Source organism: Euprymna scolopes, chromosome 18, assembly GCF_053919585.1.
Source record: "Euprymna scolopes isolate OS-2025 chromosome 18, ASM5391958v1, whole genome shotgun sequence".
NCBI classification, from domain to species: domain Eukaryota; kingdom Metazoa; phylum Mollusca; class Cephalopoda; order Sepiida; family Sepiolidae; genus Euprymna; species Euprymna scolopes.
Window position 1 is genome coordinate 101,354,656 of NC_136499.1, and position 18,460 is coordinate 101,373,115.

The following is an 18,460-nucleotide window of genomic DNA, read 5'->3' on the forward strand; positions in this document are numbered from 1 at the left end:
GTGTGTGTGTGTGTGGCGGGAGGGAGGAGTGTAACATTACACACGTGTTAACATATAGACACTGTTGCAAGGTTACAAAAACATGGAAAGAATTCGGCTCACTCTTTATTTTTAGTGACACAACATACATTTATTTACAGGTACTTTTACGCTTTGCCTCTTGTTCAAAAGTCCTCTCGCACTCCCATGTGCTTAACAAGTCTCTGCCATGTCTAACACGTGGTACTCTATCTTTGTCCGGTCATGTTTAGCATGTGTCTTTTCCTATGGCTCTTGTAACACATCTATCTTTGTCTTCTCTCCAACGTGATCATTGATCCGCACATACGTTCTTATTCTTATAACCTTTTTCTTTCTTCCTTGCCATGACGTCACCTCACCTCACACAGGGCTCGGTCATTTGCATACAGCTGCCATATGTTTATCTGCACTCTGTTACATAGGGGTACTCCATAAAATTACACTCACCATAACCACCGATTCACATTCATTGTAATTACTTGCTCTTTTGAGCAAATACTAAGTTGCATTTTTTTTTCCCCTCCAAAATTTCATATTTTTTCTTCATACTAGCTATAAAGCAGTAAAAGCTAGGTAAATATGGAAATTAATGTACCAACACTGCTGAAGGAGTATGTTAATTCCTCCTGGCTTCGATATCCAAAATAAAAAAAAAAAAATTAAGAAGAAAAAAACGTTTCCCTCCACTCTGCTGTCTAATTTCTTCCAACTGCAAAAACACGACTCTCTGTCACCAAATCGTAAATCACCAAGGCTCTATAGAATTCAGGCTTTTATACTACAATCAGCAGCATCTCATTTGCATAAAGCAATCAGTTGGATTAGCATAAAAACAAAAAGGCAGCCATTTTTTTCTTTTCTTTTCTTTTTGTCTGCATGGAACTGCACAAGAAACAGGTGTGTACTGATTTTTTAATGCCCTTTAATTGCATATACATATGGATATAAGCTAATTTGTCTTATTTATTTATTTATAAGGAAGAGGACTCTCATTTAACTTCTAGTATATCAGCCAGGATCCAATTGGGATAATTCATCTACTGAGGCATCATGGTTATTCGTTGAAGTCATCTCATCTCATCATCTGCTAACGTTTTCTCTCATCTCACATCTATCCCCGTCTGCTGTATCCGCCCCCCCCCTCCACATCACTCACCTAGTGCTACCAGATCAGGTTGTCTGAAGATATTGGCTTCTGGACCTAATATGCACCAAACATTGATGGTATTGTTTTTTTTCCTTTAACTTTTGCAAAACTCAATCATGTTCTTCAAAGTCAAAAGCCAAAACAACTATTTTCCTCTACAAAACAACCAAACCAAACATCATGAATAAATATTTGGAGATATAAAGAACTTGAAGCATAAAACCTTTTTTTCAAAACTACTGAATTCGGATTCATCATCAAATAACTGGAAAAGGGTTGATATGCCATTATGATGGTTAAATATATTTAGTTTTGACTGGAAATCCTAAAAGGTTGGTCTTTATCTCAGAATAACTGACAAGTGGAAATGACCTGACCTCTCAGCTACTCCCAACTGACTACTTGGAAACTATCAAACAACCAGTACTAAGTTCGTTGGGTAGGTCATATATGCCGCATGCCTGATTCAAGGCTCCCAAAACAGCTCTTTTACGGTGAGCTGTCCAGAGGAAAAAGACCTAAAGAAGGAGAGCAAAAACGGTTCAAGGTCTCTCTCAAACAGCTCGGTTTTTATTCTAACACATGGGAAAAAACTAACCCAAGACAGATGTTTCTGGTGTGTCACAATTCACAAAGGGGTTACAATTGTTGAATATGCATGCAATGAAGAACACAAGAGAAAACATGACATAAGAAAAAACAGAGCAGTCAACACCTTTGCTACAGAATTATCCAACAGGTATCCAACATGCGGGAAATACCTCACAGCTCAAATCGGTCAAATAAGATATCTCTGAACCCACAGAACAATTACATGATCACGGTCATCTTTGCAAGTGATGGACGAACATCATCAAACAACCTGTCTCCACATTTTTTGGGGTCATGGTTCTTGGGGAAGAGAAAGGGTAGACCATAATATTACGTTTATGATAACCACCCCATTCACATTCATTGTAGTTATTTGCTCTCTTGTGAAAATACTAAGTAGCATATTTTTTTCCCCAAAAATTTCTTGAATATTTTTTCTTAGTATTGTACTGACACTGCTCAACGAACGATTGAAGTAATGCATACATTTTTTTTTAGCTTATCTAGGATTCAATCGGCAAAAACCAATACGTAAATACATTTATCATAGTTACTTAAAGATGGAAAATGACGTACCCAGGTACTGTACCAACACCGGTCTAGTAACGGGTATAAACTAGTAAGCTTTTAATTCCTTTTATCCTTTTATTTCTTTATTTTTCTCGTTTTTTTTTTATCTGCAAGTCTAAATTAACAATTTTTGGCGATTGTCCATTTTAAGGCTTTGAAGTGTGTAAACCCAATTTGTGTTGCCCGCGGCTTCTGCATATGCATATATAGTTACAAGTGAATGTCTGTATGAATGCAGTGGAGTGTTTTGGAACAATTGCGCATTTTCTTTTTTTTTTGAATATAAAAGAATTTTGCACAGTCTGTGTGTATGTGTGAGGAGGAGAGGGGGGCAGAAAAGTTATTGCATGCCCAAATATGGTATTTAATTTGCCATTGGCATACAATCCCAAAAGCTGGGTTAATTTTATGATACTGAATTGGAAATTGGCAGATTGAGAACCAAAACTTGATATGTAGATTTTTTATTTTTTTTATTTGGATTATTCAGATTACTGTTCTTGAATGTTATTTTCACAACGTTTTGGTTGATGTAACCTTCGACTTTCTTCTTGTCAAACTCAGAAATCTACACAGAATTCTAAATTATTATTCAATCCCTGGGAGCAGTGGCGTATCTAGGGTATGGCAGGCATGGCCCATGCCATGGGCGTTACTCTGACATGGGTGCAAAAATTGCTTGACAAAAATTAAAATTAGTAGTTAGGTATATCTAAGGTATAAATTATTAAGAAGGGGCGCACATTCAAACTTTGCCATGGGCGCCATTTTACATAGGTATGCCACTGCCTGGAAGTATCGTGCTTGCTTTCCATAAACTAAGATTGGGTGAAAGTCTTAGTATTGCCCACATCGAAGATTGAACCTTCCACCTCCAGATGAGTATTCTTACAAGTAACCATGGCATAACGGATAAAGTACTAGATAAATTCAGTTCTAAGTGACACTCTTTTGGAGGTTGAAAGTGCAGTCCTCAATAAGGGCTATGGACCCTCAACATCAACTGAGATTAGACCATTCCTGTAATGATAGGTTCCTGATGGTTTTGTGGTGAGAGTTTAGTTCTGTGCAGTTCTAGGAGGTCCATCCTCCCAGGCCTTGCCTTCTCTCTTTGAGAAAGGGTTAGTTTATTGCTAATCGCCTGAAGCGCCCTTACCGGGAAAATGTCGACAGTGCTGCCCATGCACTTTTTGCAGCTCAGAATGCCCCTCCTTAGGGACGTTGACTTCTCAGTTCCACTTTCCGACCCTGGTGTCTGAGTTCTTGCTATGGGAAAGACTAAACAAACTCAATAAGGGCAATACAAAGAATAAAATTGCAAATTACTTAAGACTTCTATCTGGTCATAGCATGCTGCCCATATGGTTTTTAAATGAAATTTTCCATTCGAAATTCAGTGTAAATTTCTGAATTTGACAGAAAAATTTCTGCTTTTGACAAGAAAAATTTGAAGAAGGTCAAAGGTTACATCAATTGATTTGATTGGTTGGTTGTTTTACGGCATATCAACCCTTTTCAGGTTATTTAATGCCAAATCCAGTTATTTTAAAGAAAAACTTTTTAATAAAATATATTTTTTCAAGTCAGTTTCTATTTAATCCATAGTTGGGACCCTAACAGGTACTACCACTCTGAGTCAGAGTGGACCTGGGAGCAATGGCAATTAAAGGGTGGCTCCACACTCCCCAAAGCCCGCAAGCTGGGGCCTCATCATTGGATATAGTTTAAGGTCATATCCAGGACCTACATCAATTGAAACATTGTCGAAATAATATGCACGGTGAGAACAGTAGTCTGAAAAATCCAGATAATGCAAATTATCAATCCTCATCTAAAAAATTCAGAAATATGTTTTTTTTTAAATTTATTTCTACTAATAAATCACAACTTGTTAAGATTAAAAGCCACTCAAGAGTTAATGGGATAGATTGATTTTCAGTTAAATGATGAAGGATGTTATGAGAAGATTTAAAATAATGAATAAAATGTTATGACCTGTGAGGAAGGTTCATGAGAAATTTTTATTGACATTAGATTTGAAGATGACCATGTTGTAGCCCTCAGGAAAGCAATTTTCTGGCTACATGTCTACAGATATGGAAAGAAAAAGAAAATCTGTTCACAAAGGCTTCCTTTCTAGGGCAATTGTCCTTGACATATCAAAGGCCTTTGATAGGGTATAGCATAAAGGTCTACTCCACAAAATCTCCAGCTATGGTATTTATTATTCTTTCTCTCTGATATTTCTCTCTGATAGGTTCATAAGAGTAGTGGTTAATGGGCAGAAATCAGAAGCTCACAATATTAATGCTTGAGTCCCTCAGGGGTCCATCCTGGGCTCAACTCTCTTCCTGATCTCCATCAATGATCTCCCAAATCACATTTTAAGATCATTTGTAGACATTTATGCTGACAACACTACCATCTATGGCAACACTTCAAAGGCCGTAAACGACCAAGTTCTCTCTGATTCTGTCTCCTCTGATCTTAATCATGTGGTGTAATGGGGAAAGAGGTGGCTGGTTAATTTTCATGCATCTAAAACCAAGTTTATATCTTTCAGTCATCCATGCTCTGATCCCTATCTGGCATCATTCGAAATGAATGGCTCTCCTCTTGGAGAAGCTCCATGTTTTGACAAGCTTCTAGGTCTGACCTTTACTCCTGATCTGAGATGAAACACGTACATCAAATCCGTTGCCAAGGCTGCTGGAAAAATGATGGGATAGTTCTACCGCTCCAGTAGATATCTCACTGCTGCTGCAATTCTCTATTTGTATAAGCGCCAATAACGTCCAAGGATGGAGTACAGTTGCCACATCTGGGCAGGAGCTTCTAGAAGCAGCTTATCCTGCCTTGACAGAGTTCAAAATAGACTTCGTAATCTAGTGGGAGGGGGGGATACCCTTTTCTTTTCCCTGCAATCTCTTTCTCATAGAAGTGACGTTGGGAGCCTGTCTCCTCTTTATCGTTATTTTCATAACAAATGCTCATCTGAGCTCCAATCTATGGTCCCTCCTATCCTGACTTTCACGAAAAACACTCGTCTAGCTGAAACCACTATCAATAATTTCCCCCACTCTTTATCTGTGCCTAAACCTAAACATAGATTCTATGAACAAAGCTTCTCTCTAAGAACTGCACGCTGTGGAACTCTTTTCCGTTTTCTTGCTTTCCAACTGACTACAATATGGTTGTCTTCAAGTCCAACGTAAACAAGTTCTTGATGAGTCATCCGCTTAAATAATCCAATTTACTAAATTTTAACTACTGACGATTACTACAACATGCTCCCTTTGATCAATGTACACTTATTAATCTTTGTCTTCGAGTGGCCTCCGGGCCTTGATAAGTGGTGACTCCTTTGTAAAAAAAAAAAGGAAGTAAAATAAAATAAAAAATAAAAAACATTCTAGGACTTTTTTTATTAACCATGATACGAACAGGCATTATTTGAGGTTGGTAAGTGGACGTTTGTATTTATGGTCACAGATGTAAAAATACTGACCGTGGATTTGAGACTATTCTTTGATTGTGCAGGTTTTCAACTTCGAAAATTCACTTTTCAAAATACCATCAATTTAGTATTGTGCTATTACTTGAGCTCCAAAAATATGAAAATAAATTGATCTATAATCGTCAATTTTGTTCCAGGCTCAAAATCTCCTTGAAGTTCTGTCTTTCTTTGTGCTTGACCAGAATACAATTTGAAAAATACAAATTTCTTCTTTTAGACTAGTTGCACTATGAAAGTTTGAGGGTTAAGTCTACCCTACCATTTATACCTTTTCCAAGGATATAAGTAAAACTTATACAGCAGCCGCATTATTACATGGCTTAATCACATTGGCACACTGGTTCTCATTAGATCAAGTATGAGTAATTGTTGACACCACTTCTTGATTGTGTAGCTTTCCAGCTTCCCAAATTCATCTTGCAAAAGACCAGCAATCTGGTACCGTGCTATTACTAGAATACCCAAATTAGTTATAATTTGATAAGAATTTGGTTTAATTAATAATTTTGTGACCAATCAATAAAGTTATTAATTCATAATAACCTACTACTTTTCTAAAATGAATATTGATGAAAAAAAAGTCAGTTATGTTAGAATTTAGAGTGAGGGGTCAATCTTGCATATAAAACTAGCGTACAATGATCTTCTATTTTGAGACCATTCTTACTTTTTGAGGTAGATAACTAAATTAGATAGTAATGTGAACTTCTTTTAAGAACACAGAATTCCAAAATTAAAAAAAGAAAAAAACGTAATCGATTCATTTTCTGATTCGAAACTTAAACGAGCCATTATTATAAAGAATCAAAGTAAGTTAAAGAAGCGCTTGTTTTTTTTTATGTTGCTTTATTTTTATCTTAATTCTATTAAAAAAAAATCTATTAGATGATAGCTTTTTTTCTTTTTCTTTTTCCAAGGGTAAATGCATCATGTTGCGAAGAGCAGAATTTGTCGGTATTGATTTACTGAAAGAGATTTATATGACTGCCTCCAAACTCCAACATACTCAGTTTCAGAGCCGAGCTTGGAAATGGTAAGCCCTCTTCTTCTTCTTCTTCTTCTTCTTCTTCTTCTTCTTCTTCTTCTTCTTCTTCTTCTTCTTCTTCAATAGTTTCTTATTTAAAGGGAAGTAACAAGACGAATAAACAAGTTTATAAGTAGTGTACGAGTAGCAGTGTCAGAAATCGCCATTAAAAATGCGTGATAAAAACTTAAATAATTCAACTTACTATCTTTCAAAGCTTATAACTACTTGAAAAATGCAATTCAAACCCTAATTTTTTTTCAATTTAAGGAGCAAAGACCAAATTTAAAAAAAAATAACAGGTTTAATAGCAAATTTTGCAATATTCGTTTTTTTTAAATCGGTTTTCTTTGAAAAAGATTTAAAGAAAATCAACAAATTTTAACTTACTTCGATAATAATATATATATATATATATATATATATATATATATATATATATATATATACATTCCAAAAAATCACTCACTTATAAAAAATACTAATCAATGGGTACTTCCATTCTTCATTGTTAAGAATTTATCCATATTTATTTTTTATATTCTATGTCCTTTTTAAATAAAATACATTTTTTAAGCAAGGATTAAAAAAAAAAGTGACATCAGATGTTTTTCACAGTTGAAATAAAGGGAGACAAATGTCTGCTTTTCTTTGAGTTGACATCTTCGGTGGCTTTAAGCGCCAGAATTAATGTTTCTTTCTATTGAGTGCTGTAAACAAAAGTTAGTAAATATGGGCCACCGTAGTTGGAAAATGATCACATTTCACTTATCAGTTTTTGCTGTTAAAAAACCCCCCACTCTACCGATTTTGGATTTTTTTTTATTTTCTTAAAGAAATACATGAGTTTTTGATGTAATATATTTTATTACTTCTTTATCTAAAAAAAAACATTGAATGAAATAGAAAAAATTGTTGTAATTGTACGAAATTTTCTGAACAATATAACAAGATTATAAGGTTTCACTTAAAAAAAAACAAAAAGAATTCAACATGGTTTTTTTTAAAAAAAAAGGTTTTACACTTTGGACTTTACAGGTAAATTTGCAAATAACTGTTCTTTTTTTGTTTTCAATTATCTTATTTTATTTATTGATCTTTTATTTTCAATTTGTGATATATAGATTTGAGGTGAGAAAATTAATTATTTTCATTTGAATAGACATTTCAAAATGCGGGGGGTGGGTGAAAAAACCGCTTGTCTAGAATATTTTATTCAGTTTATTGGAAAGAGCATAAAATTTCACATTAAACCTGAAAATATCTTAAGAATTGAACCAATAGAAAAATTTTGTTAGATTTATAAAGTTTAAAAATTGAAATAAAATTTAACTGGTAAAATTCAATTGATTTTATTACGTAAAAAAATGGCTGCATGAACGCGTGCAGGCACTTTGTAAACACTGTTTTTTTTTCTTAAATAAAAAATAATATTTCTATTATTTTTTAAACAACTTTAATAGTTTATTTTGGAAGTATATTCCATAAAGAAAATAAACAACCCACTTTAAAAGGAGAAATTACGAGTTCTTTTTTTATATTTTATTTACAGTTTTGTGTTAGGGGTGTCAAAAATTACCAAAAAATTCTGATACACCTAGTTATGTCCCTTTTCATTGCATCTCATTACTTTAAAATTCATCGAGCAGAAAGTAATTAAAAGTAATTTTTATGGAAAAGTCGGTAAAATTGCATTTTTCTTAGATATTATGAAGTAGACTGAAGAGGGGACATAACTCGGAATGAATATTTTAGATTACTTGTTCATGGAATGTAATATTTGTTGCCTATAGCGATAGACTTTTGTTTTCGTTTCTACTAAAAACACAATATCAGTTGTTCTACTCAATGATTTTTCGTAATTTTTAGATATATTACTATTTTCGACATGACAATTAAGTAGGTAATATTGTTTTTGCTTAAAACAACAGATTTAAAAAGTCGATCTGTTAGCTCTATCTTAACAAGCACCAAAACTTTTTTACGACAACACTCGTTCAAGCTCCTTGGCTTAACGTTCACAGGAAACATGAGTTGGAATAGATACATCAAGATCATTGCCAAGGCTGCTGCAAAGAAGGTGGGCTCTCTCTACCATGCTAGAAAGTTACTTACGTCTGAAAGTATCCTGTACCTCTATAAGGCCACCATTTGCCCATGTTTGGAGTACTGCTGTCACATTTGGGATGGTGCATCTGTTACTTGTCTCTCGCTCCTGGACAGGGTCCAAAGGAGAGTTGCCAACCTGATAGGTCCTGAACTGTCATCTAAGCTTCAGACCCTGTCCTATCGACAAAATGTTGCATCCCTCTGCTTGTTTTACAAGTATTTTAATGGTGAATGCTCTGACGAACTACAAGCTCTTGTACCCCCTGAACGAAAATACTCCTGGCAAACCCGACAAGCAGCGAAGTCCCACCCCTACACAGTAGAGATCCGTAGATGTAGGAAGGCCTTCTACTCTAATAGCTTATTCTCCAGAACTGCTAGACTTTGGAATTCTCTTCCGGTTTCCTGCTTCCCCAACTGTACTGACATGCAGAAGTTCAAGTGTAATGTGAACAGACATCTTGCTGCTAAACTCCCTACATAGTACCCCAGTTGATGTTACCCCTGATAGGAGCCCCCTACATCAAAGTGCCAATGTGCCTTGTTTTGGGGTGAAAATGTAATAAAAAAAATAAAAAATAAAAAAATTTAATTGATTCACCATTACCCTCCTTTCTCTCTCTTCCTCTCTCTCTCACTCACACACACATACACACACACACACACACACACACACTGATTACATCTTATTAAGGCACTAATTTCTGGGTTTTTTTTTTTCCAGAATTTCTTTTTTATTAAAAAACAAAAATAAAGAAAAATCTCTATGATGTATGTACTGGCCATGCACAGAAAATGTTGTACACTAGGTACAGGCAAAAATGACAAAAGAAAATAGGTTTGAAAGCCGGTTTATTATAAGATTTTTGCAGGTTTCTGACTACTTTTCGATAGTATTTGAAAGATTAAAGCCTAAAGTTAATTTCCAAAAGGAAAAAATATTTGTACATGTGAACAAAAAAAGTTATAATGAAAAATGTTTTCACGGCGACATTCGGAAGCTGACAAATTCAGCTAAATTGTGAAGTTAAATAAATTAATTGTAAAAATCCTTTGAAAAGATAAATATTCTTGGTCTATTTCAAAGATAATTAGTAAAGTGAAGTCCTAAGATATTGAATTAAATAAAAAAAGACCTTGTTTGTACAAAAAAAAAATAGCTTAATAAGCCCCCCCAAAACGAGAGATTCTGGCTTTGCACAATCACAACAAGCGAAAAATTGTCGAAGTGTGGATTTTACGGAAGCTCAAAATGTCAGAAAGTCAAAAGGCTATCTGAAAATGATGTCAGATAATTAAAAGGCGGTAGGGAGTACTGTTGTTCTTTTTTTTTTCCTCCAGCCGTACATTCGTACATTTCTATCATGGACGATTGCATAATTTTTATCATTTTTAATTTAATTATTTTTCTGTGTTCCTGCTTTTAAATTAAATACAAATGTTTTATTTTTCAAGATTACATAAAAATTATATCATGCCGAGAGTTTCATGTTCATTCAAGCAAGGAAAATATCAGAATCCTTCATATAAAAATTATGCGAAACATGTAATCTAAGAAAAAAAAATAGAAATATATTTTGCAATTATAATTTTTTTGAGGGAAAATATTAAATAAATAATGCTTAATTCAATGATAATATCGGTAGTTCGAGAAATTAATTTTTCTTTGAATTATATCAAATTGATTAATACAGAGTTTAGGGGCTTTTTTCGTAATGTTCTTGAAAAAATTAATATTTCGTTTTTTTATTGTTACAATTTATGATACTTTATTTTCATAAAAAAACAAAACAAAAATAAATTAATTCATTTTTTTTTATACTGAAAACCATATCTTTAGTAAAGGTGTTTTTTGTTTAAACAAAATGATACATTTCCACTAAGATTCAAATAAAAATAATGGGTTCATTATATCACTTGACCATTATTTGATAAATACTGAAAATTTTATTAAAATTGGTTAATTTTTGGTGAATTTTTAAGTAAAGGGAAGTTCAAAATGTTTATTCATTTCGCATTGCTTATTCATTTTGCACCTGTAATGTGCGCACACACACGCATAAAAGAAAACAACAACAAAAAACGAAAATCATATAAATTGATCAAGTAGTTTTATTTTTAAATAAGAAAATTTAATTTCGTGACTAAATGCAAAAATTCAAACTTTCTATAATATTACCAATTTGGCTACACTTCTTGGCAAGGTATCAAGCTTAAAACTACACAATTAGCAGTTTAATGGTTTACCGCTGAGCCACAGTGTCTTGTTAGATTATCTTCACTACACACACACACACACACTTATATATATATATATATATATATATATATATATATATATATATATATATATATATATATATATTGTTGTGCTGTTGTGCAGTCAGCATCAACCCTATTCGGATTTAACTGGCTTCCTCTGAAGGAGGAAGTTTCATGGGAGTATGAAATTCACAAGCAGTCCCCAGTTGCATGTATATCCCTGTTAGGGGAGATGTTAGGTTTTTGCAACTTTTGCAGGGAGATGTCGACATCCTCCTACTACATACAGCACATGGAATTGCCAAATTGGTCACCCATTTTAGCAATGACCAGGCTCAACTTCGGTGATCTGATGGGAACCGGTGTGTCAATGTGATTATGCCATATATTTTATATATATATATATATATATATATATATATATATATATATATATATGAAACTTTTTTTGGGGCTACAAAATTTAATTATGGCTAAATATACAGACCAATCAACATGATGATTAAAAAAAAATTTTTTTTAATTTAAAAAAATGAAAAAAAAAAAAAAAAAATGCAAATAAAGGTTAGCTAACCAGGTTTCGTTTCTCACTCAACAGAGCTAAATTGAGGAAAATACGATTAAAAAAAAAAATAGTCATGAATATGAAAAAAAACGAAAATTAAGCGGGTTACATTACATACAAACTAAATTAAGTTCTAAAAGATTTTATTTTTTGCTTGCAATGAGAAGGTCTCAAAGACTTAATAAAAATAGTTTCTAGAATTTTAGATGAAAGGGTGAGTGCGACTTACTCAAGATCATAAACATGTCAGCACTGAAATTCGTGGCACACGCATGGTTATTTATGAGGTTCTCTCAAATCAAAGAACCATACGTATTGCTCAGCAGCCGCATTATAATATATATATATATATATATATATATATAAGCAAATGTTATTAAATAACACTGAATTTTTTGTTTAATGTTGTTAGAACATTGTACACCTTTTTTTAATGGTGTCGTTACATTTTAACGGACCCAACACATTGTAGACTCTGTTGCAAGAAAATAGAAAAAAAAAAAATAGACTTACTTTTTTTTAACAATAGCCTTTATATCCGGTATTTTCAACAACATATTTTTTCTAAATCTTTCAAACACTTCATTTCACCTTCTCCGCTCACATGTGAGTTTTGTTTCTACTGTGACATCACCCACATATCTTGATGCTTTTCTGAACTCTGGCCACATCTCAAACTTGTGCTTCTCTCGTCATGCCTTGAAAACTACTACTGCTTTGCTGAACACCTTTTGAACACCAGTCATGCCTCGAACACATGCTTTTCTTCCCTCGTCTAAAACACCTGTGTATTTTTATCTTTGCTGTGACGTCACTTTGCACACCCAGTTTGGTCATTTGCATATCTTTTATGCAGTTGCTGGCAGTGTTAGGAGCTCTGTTACATTTTTTTTATGTTTTATTTTTTCAATCTTCTTCACTCATGCTTCATTGCATTCAAAGTATTGAGAGAATACAAAAATATAAACAACACTATGTAATGTAAAACTCTGTTTTAAACTTGGAAAAAATACCACAGAAACGTATGGAATACTTCAGACTGTTTTCAAACCATCTTGCATGACTCGAACATCAGTTTTTGAATAGCATAAGCGATTCAAGGAAGGCAGGGAGTCTGTGAGGGATGATGAGAGGTGAGGGAGGAGTAAAGAACTCAGAACACCAGAGTTGATTGGCCAAATAAAGAATGTGCACAGTATTGATGTCAGTGTGGGAACTGTACACAATTATTTGTGAGGAACTGAAGATGTGGAAGATTTGCGCAAAGTTTGTCCCTAGGATGCTCCATGTTGTCATAGACTGTTTGACCAAGATGGGCATCAAGACAATTCCTCGCCCTCCCTATAGTCCAGACCTTGCTCCCTGTGACTTTTGGTTATTCCCTAAGCTCAAGGAAAACCTTAGAGGCTGTCCTTATGAGACAATTGAGGAGATGAAAAAGGCTGTGACGAGGGTCATTAATACGCTCAAACAAGAGGATTTTCATGGGGCCTTCCAGAAGCTGTTGGAACAGTACAAGTGCATTGCAGCCGGAGGAGATTACTTCGAAGGGGACTAGAGTTTCATGTGTGTATTATCAATAAAGGTGCCCATACGAAAAAAGTCTGGAAACTTATTGAAGGCACCTCATAGCTTTTGTTTTTATGTTTGATAATACTTCGACTCACGTACTATACTCATCATCATATCCTCCAGTGGCTTTTGACCTTAATAAGTAGCAACATTAGTATAAATACTTAGTATTATTGTTTTTATTTATACAAACACGCATGCGAATCTGCTATAGTGATGTTTTGATGAGCAGTAATCATAAAAAACTAGAATCCTATTAGGCAAAGAGAATAACTCTGTCCTTTAGTGCTTCATAATGGAGAAACAAGAAAAAGGAGAAAAAAAAACAGATTCAAAACTGAAAAGATCACGTGATCAAATTTAAAATAATATTTTACTGTTTTGCAGGGTGTTTTCTGTTTTGTTTTTTGTATTTTTTTTTTTTTTTTTTACTAGTGCTGAATATTATTGTGATGTGTTCTCTTTCAGTCATCAAGAAAGGTTCCGAAATATCATTTATGACATCTTTATTCATGGTTTAAAATGGCTTATCAAGAAAAAGGTGAGTTAGTTTCTTTTATTGATTAGATATAAAATAGACACCGGATTAATAGGATGCACAGTTGTTTCTGTTGATATATGATTCTTTCAAACAAGTTTCTTTATCAAAGTATCTTATCATCCATGTGGATGCTGCTCTTAAAATATATCTTTTAAAATATTAGGTTAACTTGCTGGTTCAAAGTCGTACCCAAATAGTGATCCATTTGATATATCGATACTTGATTCGAACTAGCCTATTTTTTTTTCATTTTATTTCTTCCACCATGTTAATAGCATGGATATATTTTATTTTGTGTCAGTTTTGTTATGGAAATAATTATTCCGACTAAGAAAACTTTTATAGTAGATGCATTTTCCATTCCTCACTGAATATTCTTTAACATTAAAAGATCAAGGGAAATAACCCATTTAACATTAAAAGATCAAGGGAAATAACCCATTAGTTTTCTTTAATGGAAGAAATCATGTAATGTGCTATTTTCCGTGATTTCTGCAATAAATCATCAATATATATATATATATATATATATATATATATATATATATATATATATATATATATACTTCTCTTTGTCTGTCTGTCTGTCTGTTCCATTTTTTCTAAATAAGTACTGGTCTGATCTGGATGAAATTAAATTTTGTATGAATTTTTGTTATGATAAGGTGCAGTGAATTAAATATTATAGTATCCATTCGATGCACAGTTAGGGATTAATAAGGATTTAATGCAAAAATGAGCAAAAATTTAACCATGTGCAACCATCAATTTGGCATGAAGAATTCATCCTAAGTTAATGGGCTATAATTTTTGTCCGTCTTTAATGGGTTGAAAATCTTAGTATATATATATATATATATATATATATATATATATATATATATATATATATATATAATTTGAGGTTGCTATTTTTCAAAGGTACAGTAACCAGTGAAATATAACGAGGTTAATACGAGAGTGTTCAATATGGAAGTAGAGCAAGTTACATTTTCAATTTGTCTTTACATAAGCAGTAATTTGTTGCTACACAGTCATGAGCATGTTTCAGTCTTCTAGTTTTTAGTAACTAGAAGTCTCTTCAGGCAACAACGCTTATATTCAAAAGCGGAATTCTTAAGCGTTGTTGCCTGATGAGGTCTCTAGTTACTAAAAACTAGAAGACGAAACATGCTCATGACTGTGTAGCAACAAATTACTGCTTATGTAAAGACAAATTGAATAAATAAATAAATATATATATATATATATAATTACAAATTTTTAAAAATTGATTCATATTTTTGTAAATGTAGGGCAGTATTCTGTTGTCTTTACTGGAAACGCACGCAAAGATCATTATAGTTAGTATTCATAATGTGCAGAACTTTGTGCAGACTGTAAGCTAACCACTCGTTGTTCTGTGCTTTGTACAACTGGTCCTATCACCTAAAAACCAGAGAACTAGATCTTTGACCTTATTATTATTATTGAGGCTTTTCTTGGCTGTATGTTGTATTACGAGTGGGATTAGAAAATGTATGTATAATTTCAATTATTTTTTTTGTGCATGCGAATGTATACTCGGTTATTTTTGCTCTGTACTTTAGTGACACATATGGTCACTGAAATATGCTGTGTTTCAATAACAAACAACAGTTTTGGTTTCAAACAATACCGTTTATTTTGACAATCAACTTGTAGCTTGTGGCAAGTGACAGAGAGAGAGAGAGAGAGAGAGAGAGAGAGAGAGAGAGAGAGATAAGATGAGGTGGCGATTGACGACAGTGAAAGAATGCCCACACACACGTCTGGTCAAGATTCTCTCGTTTGTCATTTGTTTATATATAACTTTGAGTTTTTTGTTCTGTCAGGATTAACATTACAGATCAAGAAGTAGAACTCCTGTTATTTTTTCCAAAAACCTGACCTCGTTTGGCCATGCTCCCACATTGGTACTTATGCAGAATACGAAATATGCTAAATAATAATGTTATTATTTAGAAATCCATTCTTAATATTGTGAGAGGATGGCGTTTTGTTACTATTCTATACTTTCACTTAACAAGTTAGTAAACAAAAGATACCGTAAAACTTGGATTCAACTTGAAAATCCTATAATAAAATAGAACAGCCTGTATTCTTAGAATTATTGCATGCAGAGGGGAAATTATCTTGTGTAAAAATTATTCTCGTATTTTTTGTTTTTCTTACGCCAAACAGAACGTATTGCTGCTTGGAGGTGAAGGGACTACCTTTTGGAATTGTGTCTAACAATCGATTGTGGGGAGTTGATCAGTAAGATGTCTGTTCACATTACATTTAAATTTCTGCATTTTAGTACAGTCATAGAAGAAGGAAACAGGGAGAGAATTCCAAAGGCTAGCAGTCTGAAGGAAGAAACTATTAGATTAGGAGTGCTAAAATTTTTTTGATTGCCAATGAGGGTATGGCTCTAATGATTCCGACGATCTTACTTATAACTTACGGTTAGGACAAAAAAAAAAACAGGGGTGGGATTTTGCTGCTTGTCAGATTAGTCGGGAGTATGTGCATTGGGTAGGGTACACGCACTATGAGTTCATCAGAGAGCATGCCATTAAAGTATTTGTAAAAAAGACACAGGGATGTAACTGTGTGGCAATAGGAGAAAGGATGTATCTTCTTTGCAGCAGTCTTGGCAATGTCCTCAATGTATTTGTTCCAATTTATGTTGCTTATGAATGCTAAGATGAAGAGTAATCACAGTATTATTAGGAATAATAAAGGTCGGCCCTGAGTCATATCTGAATTGATATCATGTTTTTTAGAACTCCAGCTATCGAGGACAACCTGTATTTTTCTCTTGTCTAGAAAGTATTTGATTATGTTAAGTATTTATCCAAAAATGCTGCATGATTTAATTTTCATAAGAAGTCCTTCATACCAGAGCTTGTCAAAGGCTTTGGATATATTAAGGGCTATAGTTCAAGCTTCCCTGGTTTTCTCCAGTGCATGGGATCCAGTTCAGAGATGACAGTTAAAATATCCGCAGTAGAACAGTTTTCAGTGAAGTGCCAATATTCTCCTTCCATAAAGCTTGTTGTCATTTTGACTTTACATGAATTTCTCCAACACTATAACCAGGTGGATCATTATTGCCTGCTTGAAAATGGTATCCATGACCTTGCAGATAATAGTGCCTCTTTGTTGCTTTTCTTGAATGTTGGATACACAGTTGCTATTCTCCAATCATTTGGCACTCTGCCTTCCCCATGCTGCTAACATAACTATACTTAAAATTATTTTTTCCCCAAGAAACCTTATAAAAAAAAGGGGAATTCAGAGGTGTAACAGATTTACAAAAACTGTAACATTGTTCACACGTTTACACACCGGACCCACACGTTGTATGCAGTCTACGTTGCAAAGAACATTAGACAAGTAATAACTTGACTCCTCGTTTTAACAGCAACATTTATTTCTTTATTCTCCTGCCAAGCGTGACTTCTCATTATGACTGAGACGTCTCTCTTGTCCTCTTTTCTATAGTCTTTTTTTGACGTTTCTGAATTTTTGAGATGAGGATTGATTATTCGTATTATTTGGATTTTTTTTTAACTACTGTTCTCATCTTGAGTGCCATTTTCACAATGTTTCAGTCGACGTAACTTCCGACCTTCTTCAGGTGTATCTTGTTGAACTTGGGAATGTGGATGAAGTTTAGAACGAACCCTTTATTTACTTCATGGGGGTAGCATATTCTCGTTCTATCAGCCATGACTGGATAGAGGTCCTAAGTAATTTGCAATTGTATTTTTCGGTTGCCCACACTGAGAATTGAACCCTCAACCTTCAGGAGAATATCACTTTTACAAATGAGTTTTTCAAGTACTCTAACCACTACACCACAGGTCCTTGTGAAAATAACACTCAAGATGAGAACAGTCTGAAGAATCCAAGTAATACGTGTTTTATTTTTTGTTTTTTGTTTTACTGATGACATCATTTTGCATGCATTTATATACACGCTTCCATCCTCTATTACAAAACTTATGCAAATTAAGACATGTAATGATGAAACAAGCTATTCAGGTTCACCCTTTATTGATATATTATTGTTGGGACGATTTATTGGAATCGGAAAAATCGAAATATTTGAGAGTATGGGAATCAGTATTAAAATCAGGAAAATTTGTACCGATTTTCTGATGCCAAAACGATTCTTTTAATTGTTTTTTTTATTTGATTTTGTTTAAACCAAAATCTTTCATTGCTGGCAATAATGATAAAATAATAAATATTTATTCATTTTAAAATACCAATGGTGCTAAAATCGATAAATCCTCCCCCACAAGTATATTTTTACTTTTAGGAAAATATCTGCACATTTAACATGTGTTTTTACAGTAATCGGAGAAAAAATACAACTATATATTTCAATATTTAGAAATTTTGTGAAGAATCGGGATTGGAATCAGTAATTGTATCAGAATCGGGAAAAATATTGGAATCATCCCATCACTAATATATATTACACTTTTATAACACTGTTTTGTGTTCTTACTTGTGTTAGAGAATGG

General features: G+C 33.5%; 1 protein-coding gene across 1 annotated transcript in view; it reads left to right on the top strand.

The window, feature by feature from the left end:
- LOC145297720 (uncharacterized) overlaps window positions 1-18,460 on the top strand; it is a 130,743-nt gene that overhangs the window by 25,868 nt on the left and 86,415 nt on the right. Inside the window, exons 2-3 of the mRNA XM_080143932.1 lie at window positions 6,764-6,879; window positions 13,847-13,919. Coding sequence (XP_080000058.1) covers window positions 6,776-6,879; window positions 13,847-13,919 — 177 coding nt within the window. The 5' untranslated portion in view covers window positions 6,764-6,775. The remainder of the gene's footprint in view (window positions 1-6,763; window positions 6,880-13,846; window positions 13,920-18,460) is intronic.